The sequence below is a fragment of the Sinohyriopsis cumingii genome, chromosome 9, assembly GCF_028554795.1.
Source record: "Sinohyriopsis cumingii isolate HCF-2022 chromosome 9, ASM2855479v2, whole genome shotgun sequence".
In the NCBI taxonomy this organism is placed as follows: domain Eukaryota; kingdom Metazoa; phylum Mollusca; class Bivalvia; order Unionida; family Unionidae; genus Sinohyriopsis; species Sinohyriopsis cumingii.
The window spans coordinates 97,203,689-97,218,199 of record NC_142969.1 but is presented as its reverse complement, the minus strand read 5'-3'; the positions used below and the strand labels follow the sequence as shown (position 1 = coordinate 97,218,199).

The window sequence follows — 14,511 nt, the reverse complement described above, 5'->3', positions numbered from 1 at the left end:
CTGAAGGACAAATCTGGATAACGTGAATTTTTTGATGCTTTTATTTTCTTCCAATCTAAAATTTACGACCTTGATATGAATTAAATCTCAGACTTTAAACATGGATCAACATTAACTGTGGTCTACATTGAGTGTAGTCTTATGCTTTGATATTTGAGAGAATTCATGGAAAAGAAATATTGATTCAATGTCCAAACGCGTCAATATTTCAGTCTGTAATGACAACAAATCAGGATTAAAACGGTGACTTCACGATAATTGTTCTACGACCGAATGGATGCGGGTTCGAACCCTACCAATGGACCATCTAGGTTCCAGGGTCAGCTACCACAGTGTCCTTGGGAAAGGAACTAAATAACCTACTTAACGTTGCTGTGCCGTAAGGCACCAAACCAAGCCAAACCAAAACCAAAACAATCATTTACCAAATGTCTGACGTAAAAAATAAAACAAAATCATATCGTGCATGATAAAAAAGAGAATGAAAAAAAAATTAGATTTGCTGTATTATCAATAATCGTTTTCTAGAAGTGAATATGCACGTCAGTTCTGATGTCTAGTAACAAAGATTATCATTTACAGTACATGTTTAGGGGCCCCGAGTGGCCGAGTGGTCTAAAGCGCTCTCCGTTACGGATCACTGCCATCTCACCTCTGTCTGCGAGGGTTCGAGTCTAGGATTCGGCCAATGTGGGTATGTGAGAAAGCTTGCCAGTAACTTCTCGTGGGTCGGTGGTTCTTTCCTGGGTTTTTCCCGGGTTCTTCCTCCACCATTAATACTGGCCGCCATGCATAGCCTATCATGTGCTGAAAAATGGCGTTAAACCCCACAACAACAACAGTACATGTTTAGCTCGCGGAATTACTGAGAAGTTTATTGTAAATTTAGCTGTTTTCATTTTTTCGTCTGTAAAGAATCGATGTCCTACTTGATATCATACTAAATACAACTATGATTAATTTCTTTTCATACTTCATGTTGTTGTAGGGTTTAACGCCATTTTTCAGCACACAATAGGCTATATACATGGCGGCCGGTATTAATGGTGGAGGAAGAACCAGGGAAAACCCCGGAAAGAACCACCGACCCACGAGATGCTCCTGGCAAGCCTTCTCACATATCCACATTGCTGAAAAGTGGCGTTAAAGCCGACAAAACCAGAACAAAAGCTACAACAAAAACGACAAATGCAGTGTTTTTCTTTCCAGTGCATTAATTAGAAAATCTGTCATTGCATCATTGCAACAGGTTTAACGACGCCCTGCCATTACATGACATTAATGGCGTCTTTCTAATTGTTTTAGCGTTGATTTCCGCGCTTTCTTTTTGCTTAATTTAAAAATGGGGTTTATTGTTGAAAACAGGCGTTCGTTGATGTGTGGTCCTCTAACTTGTACGGTCAACAGGTGTTTTCTCTGGTGTTATTTGTATAAAATATCAGTGCATCAAAACATGTAAGTGACACAAATCTTCTCACAGTTGATAACCTTAGTGACAAAGCAGGCGTTGTATCGATGCATTTCCACTTCAGTGACATGCATCGTTAGCCATGCTGACATCTGTATCACATGACCCGGTTATCCCTTTGCGTAAAGACTTGATCTAGGTTACATGCTCAATTGTCTGCATAAGCGACGGAGACGATGACATTTCAAAGTTAAAGGGGGTGGGGGAGACAGCAGAGATTCATAAACACGTATTACAATTTTCTTTACGGAACGCAGACTAAAATGATCACTCTTACTCCTCACAGTATTAAAATAACATATACCTCAAATGGTCAAAACATTGCAAAAATGTAAACCCTAATTGATCTCAACATTATAAGAACATAAACCGTAATTGGTCAAACAATTATAAGATATGACGCCTTGTTCGGCGATATTACAAATCTTACCTTGAGTCTGAGTTTGAGTTTTCAGCAAATGAAATGTGACGTTATAAATGCGAAGTTCTTTATGACTGGCTGACATAAAACCGTAAGCTGCAGCTGTTTATGATATATGGGCCTTCCAACCCCCACCCCAAAAAAGGCTAAACACTTAATTCAGTATTCAAGCAAAACTTTATTAAATCAAATTTACTTAGGATCATCGGCTGCAACGACTTGACATAAAAAAGACTATTAGGTTCCGATTTGTACCCCAAAAAATTAGGTTTAGGGAGTCTGCGATATAAATGTACGCAAAGATACATACATTGAGTTAAACAGCCAATCAGCATTATCCCAACCTGTATGGTGCCGAATAAAGGTTAAGACCTAAAAGATGAGATGGCAAAATAATGCTAAGATCTTAAGGAAAATAAAGTCCTTTTTTAGTAAAAGTAATCAGATTGAAATTTTTATTACTTTTACTAAAAGGTTATGTCCTAATAAGTAAAAAGAATGTCAGAGATGTTATAGTTCTTTGGAATAAAACTATAATAGAACAAAGTTAAAAATGAAAAATCCATAAAACAAGGGATCAATTGTGCGCATTCTTTCAAAGAGTTTAAGATATTCCCTGCTTGATACATCATCAAAATGCTTCTCAAATTGAACTGGCATTAAAATATATATAAAAAGTAAATACTTCAGTATAAACTTGTATAAACTGGGTCAGGGAGATTCTGAAGAATTAGAACAAATTGGTGTTTGTAGGCATGTTTTTATATTAATGGACAATGCTGTCATAAAGGTAGTGTAAATTCCAATGATATGATACAGAGCAAATAAAGAGATAACAAACATGGCCATGCCATGTCTTTCATTTCATATATAAGGTTTCATAGTCAAATTTGTCTGAAAACATAACCAAGGTTTCAGATCTGACTAGTTTTCATGGGCACTTTTAACACGTTGTTGGCTCTTTCATGCAGAGAAAATGGATTTAGGTGCCTTTCTCAATGACACACCGAAGTAGACGACCCGGGCTGACATGGGATAGTATCAAACCCGCCACAAGATTTTTAGACTAATAAACTCTAGTCTATTATGTAGACTTATGAAAGATTTATAAAAGAAGATGGAATCCAAACATTAATGAAAGAATGAATTTGAAAACCTCCAAGTTTCCTTGATTTTTCCTTCATTTTGAAGAATGCTAATAATGGGAAAATATTTTTATCCATGGTCAGATTTTAGGCTTTGAAGTTTTATGACCTGAAAAAAAGGTCTTGTGCCACATTGTATCTTTGGCAAAGGCTTGTTAAAAAAGAGAGTAAAAAAGTCGTGTAGCACACTGCCTCTTTGACAAAGACTTGTCACAACTTGGAGTAAAAAGTCGTACTGGATATTATCTGTTTGACAAAGACTTGTCACAACTTGGAGTAAAAAGTCGTACTGGATAGTATCTCTTTGACAAAGGCTTGTCACAACTTGGAGTAAAATGTTGTATAGAATTTGTCACAACTTGGAGTAAAAAGTCGTACTGGATATTATCTCTTTGACAAAGGCTTGTCACAGCCTGGAGTAAAAGGTCGTATAGGATATTATCTCTTTGACAAAGGCTTGTTACAACTTGGAGTAAAAAGTCGTACTGGATATTATCTCTTTGACAAAGGCGTACCATGACAAAGTAAGAAGTCGTGCAGCCTGCCGTCGCTTTGACAAAGGTTTGCCAAGACAGAGTAAAACGTTGTGTATGTTCTTGCCTGTAAGATAAAGGCTTGTGAAGAGAAACTGGGAGAGAAATCCCTTCACTTATCTGGTATTGTCAAAACAAAAATAAAAATTATATTAATGTCGTTGCACGTGCACGCGTTGTAGGCATAACATGAACTATAACGAGTACATATTCATCTCTCTCTCTCTCTCTGGATAGGTTCAGCATATATCATTTGTATCCAATCGGCACCACCAGCAGGGAGTATCTGTTATTTGTAGACATTGTATATGATGCGTCAGAGGTGAGGTCCGTAGCAGATCAGTTTGTGCGGAGATTGCTAAAGCTTCCGATATTTCTCCCATAAAATTCTTAAACAATATATATTCTGACAATTAACTCTCTTTTCTAATGCAGTGGACCCCAATATATCACGTTTTTTCAGAGCATTCCCGCATGCTCAGGGGTGTAGAATAATGCCCTCCTACATGCTATAAGAAGCTAGTAATGTATGTAGCATATATGTCCTACGTTGCGTATCGTGCTGATGTTCCGGTTGAGAAATTATTAGACTTTTCAAAAAAGTACAATTTATATCACACGAATTAACTTTGTACTTGAAGATTTAACCCTTTTTAGCCTTTATGTTTGCTTTGTATGTTTTTTTTCAATACCTAAACATACATACATACATATAGACATACAGACGCACACACGCGCGCACCCGTACATACGTTTGTCAGAGAGTATTTAAATTAACTACGATATTGACAAAATGCAGTATAAACAAGCGTAAAGTATAAATTAGCCTTAGAGCTTTCATGTCCAACGAGTCCTTTTTTGTCAGTCAAACACTCACAAAAATCACAAACAAGAAGAACAGTAATTAACACAGATTTTTTTATATAAAATTTTAAGTATGAAATCACATTTATATATTTATTTTTGTATCATACAAGTTACATAATTTTAATTCTTTCTCTATGGAGATTCGAACCTCTATGACAACGTCATTTATTCGTTGTTATAAAGATTATGTTAATTCTATCAATCATTGACCAGTAGAATCTAGGGATAGCACTTTCCTTTCTGTTTTGTGTATATTTGTAGTCACACACACACACACACACACACACACACACATATATATATATATATATATATATATATATATATATATATATATATATATATATATATATATATATATATAATTATTTATTTTAAAATATGAATACTTTTTAGAGACCGAAAATGTGCAATGGTTTCTCTCTATCGTGACATAGCCTTGCGAACTGTGTACAGTCTCTCGTTCTACATTTTTTTATATTGACTTGAAACTTGAAACTGAGTGCAAGGATAAACGGAGACGGCAAATTCATTGAAAGGGCCTCGGATTAGTCGGTTGTCAAGGTGTGTTTCAAAGATAAAGAAATAAATACACAAATAACAGGAGCCATGAGATGCACAATTTGAACAAACTTAAACGAACCTGACAGAAAGTTTAAACTTGTAAGCAATCTGCGTTTACACTTATGGTTTAGCTGTCTCTTTTAAAGTGAGGCGAAGTTTAAACTCAGGATTTAGATGTCTCTTCTTTTGATGTGAGACGAAATTTACCCTCAGCGCTGAGCTGTCCCTTTTAATGTGAGACGAAGATTGCACTCAAGTGTTGAGCTGTCTCTTTTAATGTGAGACTAAGTTTGCATTCAGTGTAGAGCTTATCTTTTAATGTGAGGGAAAGTTTGCACTCATTGTTGAGCTGTCTCTTATAATGTGAGACGAAGTTTGCACTCAAGTGTTGAGCTGTCTCTTATAATGTGAGACGAAGTTTGCACTCATTGTTGAGCTGTCTCTTATAATGTGAGACGAAGTGTACACTTAGTGTTTAGCTACATCGTTTTTTGTTATGTGAAACTAAGTTTGAACGCATTGAAAATATGTGACGCAATCGGAACAACGCGAACATCACAGTTAACTTAAACAGTCCATCTAACTAATAAAACGTTCCTTATAAAACGTACACCAAGAGGTGCATATCTTTAACTCATTTTATCACCAATGTTTCTACTGTCATTTATTCAATTAGCAATAATCAGAATGTCGTAAGTGTATACCTTAACGCTTCTTACGTACCGACCTACCTTCGGGGTAAAGCAATTGCCAACAGAGCACATGCAGCCTTACGGTAGCGGAAACACCAGTGACTACACCTATCTGATATACGCTATCATTTAAGTCTTATGTAATATCAGTGAACAAATAAATAATTCGGTATTATCGACAGTATTTAAGTATTTGCAGCCCAGTCTACAACAATCATGATAATGTTCCATTCTTTTATCAAGCAGTTTTTCTTTTATCACAAAATTATACCGATAGAGCATGTTGAATCACAGGTTGGAATAAGGCAGGGGGTGAGAAATTTGGAACAGATCAAAGAAAACCTGGGTCGTAAAACCCACTGAGAAAATCCCTAAACTGAACCACCTGAGTTTCAGATATGCTGGAAAGGTGACAGAGTGCCTATCCCATATCAAACTTGTTCACGAACCTAAACGGATTTATCTTAAGCAGCTGAATTCTTGCATTAGAATTAATTTGTTTGGTTTTTTTTGGGTTTTTTTGGTATTATTTGAGGATGCTTCATCTTCAAAGTTTTGATAAATCGCATGTCACATTATCTTCCACAACTGCATCTAGTGAGGATCATTGTGTGAGACAGACAGAGACACAAGTTCTTCAGTTTTCGTTCCGTATATTAAAAACACGTCGTTTATCTGTGAACCTGAGAAGGAGGTTCATGATGATGATGATGATGATGATGATGAAGGCCAGAAGATGATGATGAAGGCCAGAACACTGCGATGAAGAGAACAAAAAGACAAGGGCGAAACATCGAGTGATTACAGCTATCATGATGACAGCGATGATAATACGACGACGATTATCATGATGACAATTGAGATGACTATTCTCAGGCTCATAGCAAAGTACAATGATATATGATGGAATAAATAAACATGGCTTTTAAAAAGAAAATATATATATTTTTTAAAAATTGCAAAAAGACATTACATCATATCTAATTTCTATCAAACTTCACACAATCCGAACACAATATATGGCAGTTCCTTACAAAAGTTCTTCAAGGAAAACTTAAGTATTACACAATTCAGTAGAAAAGAAATGGAACTAAAAGAATCATGAACTTAAATCAGACCATGGTTCTCAATTCGTTCAGACTGGATTACATGCAATACCTTGAAAAAAAACGAAAAGGTTGTAGTACCAATACTCTCTTCGAAGACTGTTGAACATATGTTTTAGCGATCGCGACTTATCAGGAACCAGTAAGCTGTTGCAATACACCGCTCCGGTGGCCTAGTGGTTAGAGCGTCCGCCTCGGATGCGGGAGGTCGTGGGTTCGATCCCCGGCCGAGTCATACCAAAGACTTAAAAAAATGGTACTAACAGCTGCCTCGCTTGGCACTCAGCATTGAGAGGTTAGTGTTAGGACTGGTCGGCCCGGTGTCAGGATAATGTGACTGGGTGGGGCATCATGCTACATGTCTGCGGCATGATGCCCCAGTGCTAGACATCACTATAAACTGCCATATTGTAGACATCGTAGCGATATGACTGAACAATTGTTAAAGCTACGTTAAAAATCCAAATCACACACACTGTTGCAATACAAGTTTCAAGAGCAGAAACTGAATATGAATATTTTAGAAATATCGAAAGCAAGCTCATATCCTCATGCATCGTGATTTTCGAAAACGCACTGAACAATGGATAGCAAAAGAAAAATGGGTTAACTTTGACACAACAATCTGACCGCTAACTTGGGTCTATCATTCTTACCGCTAGGATCTCCGCTATAGCCTAATATATGGCTTCCACGATATAATATTCGCGTAATGTTTTCCTTGCTTTGCGTCGGCAATAATTTTTCAAAATCAAATCAACATGTTTGAATAACAATATGGAAAAGACAATCAAGTAAGGTATACACCATTACATATTATTCCAATTCTTCTGCACATTACACTGTACAGTAAGTAATTAAAACAGGAGGTCAAACTGTCTCTAATCGCTGGGAACCACCCTTGATTTGGATAGGATTTCTCATCACGAAGTAAGTTACAATCAAGAAATCAATTTCATCTTCACGAAATCAATGTTCTAAACAGGTAATCAATATTCCTAGTTCGACACGCTGACTCGTTCATATTTATTTTCATGGTTGTGACAAGAAATATATATTTTTTAATTGATGGAATTAATCTTTAGATAAGGGTCAAGAGTCGTTTATGAAAACCGTAAACATTTCACAAATTTCGCAGCTGAATTAAAAAAAAAAAAAAAAAAGGTTATCGTGCTGACTGGCGACTAGAAAATGACACGGGTTCCAGTTCTACCATCAATTTGACCAGGGTCGGTTACCATTGTCATACAAGGGCAAGAAGTTTATTCCAACTCCTTGGCCTTTAATGAACGCGATTATGCCATATTTAAAGATGTGAAAAGACATGGAAAAGAGAGTGGCACCGTTATAAATGTTAGGTACTAACCTTTTAATCCTTTTTATGGCGATGATGACGTTCTTGAAAGAAACGTTGTGACGGTTTGGAAAATGACAGTATACTGCATATTTAATACATATTTGATTGCAATACACACGACACATTTTTCATCCAACGATTCACAAGATTACGAGATCAAAGATCCTGTATTTTTCGACACATGCGCAACCCGTTAAAATTTTAATATAACGAAATGGAAGGTTACTGTAAATTTTTAAAAACGAATGCCGAAATGTACCTGACAATATTTTGTAAATCAACTATTGTTCCTCATTAAGTTATCTCTTTATTTCGAATTAAGTCGCAAATTTAGTACCTGTTTAATGTTTTAATCTCTTTGCTGACGCTGCTCTGAAAGTGTACAAGTAAAAATTAGATGGTAGCCCACAAGTAAATTAAAGTCTGCCTTAACCGGCGTGTAGTGTTTAAGTTCAGTCTAGTGAAGAAATTACATTAGCATATGGCAGTACCGGAGTCACAAACTCAAGCTATGATTTATTAAGATTCCATCTCTAATTAGCGAAAGAGCATTCTATTGAATCAACAACAAAAATCATTCTCGCCAATACACTCCGGCTATTGTATAGGAAAATAAATTGTCTAGATGTTTTCCGTGATCCTCTGCTAATCAGTCTGCACAAGGGAAATCACTCGAAATAATCAATAAAATACAGATCTCAACAATCGACTGGCCTTTGTGTGCAATAGTAAATGGACCAGATATTTATGTAATCTCGTAATAATCATTCAACACAAGGGAAACCAGTCTTCTCACTTTCCGTTCACTGTTATTATGCACACGTGTAGGCACTCAAAGACAATGTTATCAATGCAATAACCGATAATCATTCAGGGACCGAATAAAACAAAAATATCAATTTGCAGTTTAAAATAGCTTACACTTACTGAAAGGGTTTTACTCTAAACAACACATTTTCAAATAACAAGTTTTCTCCTTTTTCATCTTTACGTTAAATATTTTCTTAAATACGTATTAACAACTACATTGTGCAAATTAAAACTTAACCTCACATTAAACAATAATCAAACACTGTGGGGAAGGGGGTTCTGTAATTTGGCAGCATTCTAAGATCAACCTTGGCGTATCTTACATCGGAACGATGATCGTGACCGCCTGCTTCTCGTTTATTCGTGCTATTTCATGTCTGCTGCAACAGGTTGCTGCCGCTATTTAAGCGATCAAGGCAATGATGTAAGCTCTATGAAAGAGATGTACCACATTCACTGACATAGAAGTTATCCTTTGCAAAACGAGCTATGGCTTATCTGACCAAACCGGAAGTGTGTACGAGGTTAATGTCAACACGGGTTTAACTGACAAAATTTCTGCATCAACATCACAACGTCGAACCTAACTCAATCTATTCTGTAAGAATCAAATCCAGGTTTATGCCGTTTGAATCAAGGCTTCGTATTGTGAGGATAGGCACACGGCATCTTTTCACCTATGAACAGTCTGGCAGGTGCGTGATTCATGTTCAGACTACATCAAAGCATTTTCTCCCATACCTGGGGACCCGTGCCAGACTTAGCACTCGCCAACACGCCTCTCCGACTCATTTGGGACAGAAACTTGGAAAATAAAAATAAAAAACTCCCAGACTGATCTGACTATGCTGACGTTGCTTTTTCCAAGATAAAGTTTTCAGTGTAAAGACGCAGTCGATTAGAAGACAAGATAAACCACAACCAGGACGTACCAAGTAGCACAGGGGAAATATTAAATTTATATCTAGGCATAACGTAATAGGCTTATGTAAGGCGGTTAAGGAAACAACCACTAATCATTTCAGGCGCCTGCAGGGCTAAAATAATTTCAATACAATAAAATGCAACTTGTATAAATCCAACTTGCTGTTATACATAGTTCAAAGAAAAAAAATTATTTGACAACCCATATCATTTTTATTCTTCATTCGTTTTGTCTTCTAAAAAACGTGAGGGCTAAAGCCCAAGTAAAATTAAGCATATAGTCTCTGATGACGAATCCAGGCGGAACTCTCATCCTGGCAATGTCCCCCTATTTTAATTGCTAATTTCCTCATTGCCTAAGAAAACTGAATACTGAGACCTACATTAATACCTGTTCTAGCGGACAATTAAACCTACACTAGCCTTAAACCAGCTGGTACTTGTTTATAACGGGCATTTTCAATCAGTCGCCAGCGTGTTCACTACAAAACTTATTTTTCTACATGTAATGACACGGACGTGGACAAAATGATAAAATTTTCCGATCTATCTTTCTTGACCATTGTAGGTTTCAACTCTAAGTGACATCGTCCGAAAAGAGAATTTGCTAATGGTATATTTATCCAGTGTCCATTAAGAAGAGAGTTCATCTTAAAGGACTTTTCCAATGATACCAAATATTATAGAAAATGTACTACAGTAAGATAGTTAGAAAATCACCAACATTGCTGTCAATTCAAAACATCAACTTAAAATTCTCGGCAATAAACGAGTGATTTAGTTGATCAAAACAAAGTGGATGTTCCCATACAACCAAGACTTGTTCATCCATCCCATGCTGGGGCCCCGAGTGGTCGAAAGCGTTCTCCGTTACGGATCACTGCCATCTCACCTCTGTCTGCGTGAGTTCGAGTCTCGGATTCAGCCAATGTGGGTATGTGAGAAAGCTTGCCAGTAGCTTCTCGTGGGTCGGTTTTCCCGGGTTCTTCCTCCACCATTAACACTGGCCGCCATGTATAGCCTATCGTGTGCTGAAAAATGACGTTAAACCCCACAAAACAACAACAACAACAACAACCATCCCATGCTGATATGCACACGTTAGGTTATAGATTCTTTTTTCCCGCAAGTGGATGAACATCCATCTGCAGGTTGCTATTTCGGGCCTTGTAAATTTGTAAATGTGAAAAAGACTGACTCTCTCTCTCTCTCTCTCTCTCTCTCTCTCTCTCTCTCTATATATATATATATATATATATATATATATATATATATATATATATATATAGTTTAATGGCATGTCAGCACAATACTGACTATAAAATGCAGATTGTATGTATGTATGTATGTATGTATGTATATATATATATATATATATATATATATATATATATATATATATATATATATATATATATATATATATATAGTTTATGGCATGTCAGCACAATACTGACTATAAAATGCAGATTGAAAGTCAAGTTCTCAAACTAAAAGATAAAAGAATTTAGTTTTTAATTGGCACCATATAACCAGTATTCTGCTGAGAGAAAGAAACAAACAGAGAGAGATTCAGTCTTGGAAAATGTGACTGTGAGAGATATGATGTGTCTGCAACATGGAAGACTGTGTAGTTTGTGCACATATTTTTGTATATTTTAATTCCATATCTGTCTGCTAATAAAAGCAAATGAAAGAAAAAACAGAACAATCTTACCTTGCACACAGTATACCAACAGGCAGCCTGGAAGTTTTCTATATGGATTACATTTACCTTCAAACAGCCTAACTATAAGACAGTCTGAATGATTTATATATAGACCAAATTAACCTACAATCAACAATCAGCCAGCCTGAAGGTTCCCAATAGGGAACACATTCACATAACAACAGCCTACTTTCAGACTTCCAGAAGGTTTCCTGTGCAGAATACATTTACATACAGTCTAATATCATACAGTGTAATAACATACAGTCTGAAGGTTATCTGTCTGGAATACATTTGCATACAAACTGTATTCTATCAGACAGTCTGAAGGTTATTTTTATGGAATACATTTACATACAGTCTGAAGGTTATCTATCTGGAATACATTTATGTACAAACTGTATTCTATCAGGCAGTCTGAAGGTTATCTATCTGGAATACATTTACATACAAACTGTATTCTATCACAGAGTCTGAAAGTTATCTATCTGGAATACATTTACATACAAACTGTATTCTATCACAGAGTCTGAAGGTTATCTATCTGGAATACATTTACATACAAACTGTATTCTGTCAGACAGTCTGAATGTTATCTATCTAGAATACATTTACATACAAACAGTATTCTATCATAGAGTCTGAAGGTTATCTATCTGGAATACATTTACATACAAACTGTATTCTATCAGACAGTCGGAATGTTATCGATCTGGAATACATTTACATACAAACAATCCACAATCTGCCTGAGAATTTTCTATCTGATAATTCGTGAACCAAGAATGTTCATGTTGAGTCGACATTGTCATAGTACAATCTGCAAATTCTAAGGATTTACTGCCTCACAGATATCAGTATCATGGTGTTACTGCATAGTTAAAATTACATTATTTGTCAGATGAACCAAGCTCTCTCTCTCTCTCTCTCTCTCTCTCTCACACACACACACACACACACACACACACATCCTATTTAGGTAATTATCTTTTTTTGTCACGTTCATAGCTTAAAATAAAATAATTTCTGGTATAACCTTCAAACATAATCGAACGTAAAATACTTAGTTGTCATGTCCAGACTGAAACAAAATACAGCACTTCAAAGCGACTTAAAAACTCCAATACCTTTAAACTCAAACTGTTTAGGAACTCACGCATATAAAGTGAACACATGCCTTTAAAATAAATGACTTCGAGTTTCTGGGAAGAAATTTGGGCAGAGTCGAAACTGCATCAGGCAGTCACTTGTCTCAGGTAGCCACAAAGGCTCTTTCAAACAGGTGTCTGTCTCTGATATTTTACGGCTGTGCTTGGTGAATACGGTTCAACGGCTCTAGGTAGTGTGTATGTTTAGACAAAAAAAAAATATGTGTTATACAAGAATCGATCTATATATACATACCATGTAGTAAGAATCTATGGGTTGATAAAAAGAAATATCGGCCACATGTTTGGTACATACCATGTAATATCGATCCCAGAATGAAAATTAAACTGTGAATGATGTATTCGAATCTAGATGGTCCCATGCCTGACCGAAGAGGTAACGTCCGCAGTCTAATTCCTTTGCATAGAACATGCTTTCATAATTTGTAATCCTGTTTTCAAAAATCACATCCACCGCCCAGTACGTTCCCAAGCGGGTAAGCCTCGCCCAAAAGGGGTGGGGAGCAAAGAACACTCGGGAATGATACTCCTGAAAAACATAAAAACGCAAAGTTTACTGAATCAATTCGAAGGTATTTTCAATTTAAGATAACGTTTACTTTAAAGCCAGAAAAATACGCGACAAAACCTATATTGTGACATTAATATAAAATATAATAAGAAAAATATAAGGTGAAATCCCAAAGAAAATAATAGGTTTTACCCATCCAAAGTGACATCACTAAAATTTCAATGGGCACACATCACATGATTACCATAGATAAGGATGTGGACATAATGAATCAAATCCATCTTAAGATAAAACTGCCCAATTGTAAATCCAAGTTAACACGATGTGTTTGTCATTTGACTGCTTACCTACCTGTTAGAATTAAAAATGTTTCGATAAGCGCCTCTAAAAGCCAATATGGTGTGCCTGTGAAATACTGGTATCGTACCAGCGGACTAACATCAATACAATGGCAAAATTCCACAATAAAATATTATAATTTATTTAAAGATGGAGCATTTATTTTGCAGAAGAAATTATAATCAAAGTCTCAAGAACACGCAATATATTTATTTTTAATTTAAAAGGCGTTTTTTTTTTTTATCACCACAAAGTTACGATACTCTCTGATGTAAAGCTTACCTTAACAGGTAGTGAATCCAGTTTTGCTCATTTTGTAGATTCCTTTTTTAAATGTGTGCTTAATTAACATCCAATCGGCTATTATAGATACCATGAGACTAAATTCACATTCTTTAAGTCATGGTTAGCACAAATCCCCACAATAATCCCATACAATTAAACACGACCACCCCTCTTTTGAATAACTTTCAGGCACCGACGCTCTACCGTCGCGCTTAGCGCTCAAACCCAGACTGACTAACAAAATCTCGTCTGCAAATATTCATCTCCTAAACAGTTCCAATATTGAGCGTCGGAGCCTCAGACGAACTGTAAGCTGACTACAGATAACCGGTCTGAATAGAATAAAGTGGTACCAATCTATAGGGGCATCCTAACACCTGCAAGAGCAGCAGCAGCAGCAGCAGCAACAGCAGGGTCGGTAGCGGGAGTATATATAAGACACCGTGATGCTCGCCAAGCTGGTGCTTTCCATTCGCATATCCTCTTACTATTATGTTCAAATCCAATAATAAACCGACTGCCTCTGCTGCTAAAATAAACATGGCCTTTGATGTATTATTATGTATAAAGGGCGGGCATGTCATAAGGAAGAAGATTTAAATGCATATTACC

At 36.3% G+C, this 14,511-nt stretch overlaps 1 protein-coding gene across 1 annotated transcript in view; it reads right to left on the bottom strand.

The window, feature by feature from the left end:
* Positions 1–14,285, bottom strand: part of LOC149792295 (protein kinase C-binding protein NELL2a-like) — a 174,521-nt gene extending 160,236 nt beyond the window's left edge. The window contains 2 exon segments of the mRNA XM_089970859.1: positions 13,060–13,293; positions 13,897–14,285. Of these exon segments, the coding sequence (XP_089826985.1) occupies positions 13,060–13,126 (67 nt within the window). The 5' untranslated portion in view covers positions 13,127–13,293; positions 13,897–14,285.
* Positions 14,286–14,511: the final 226 nt, after the last annotated feature.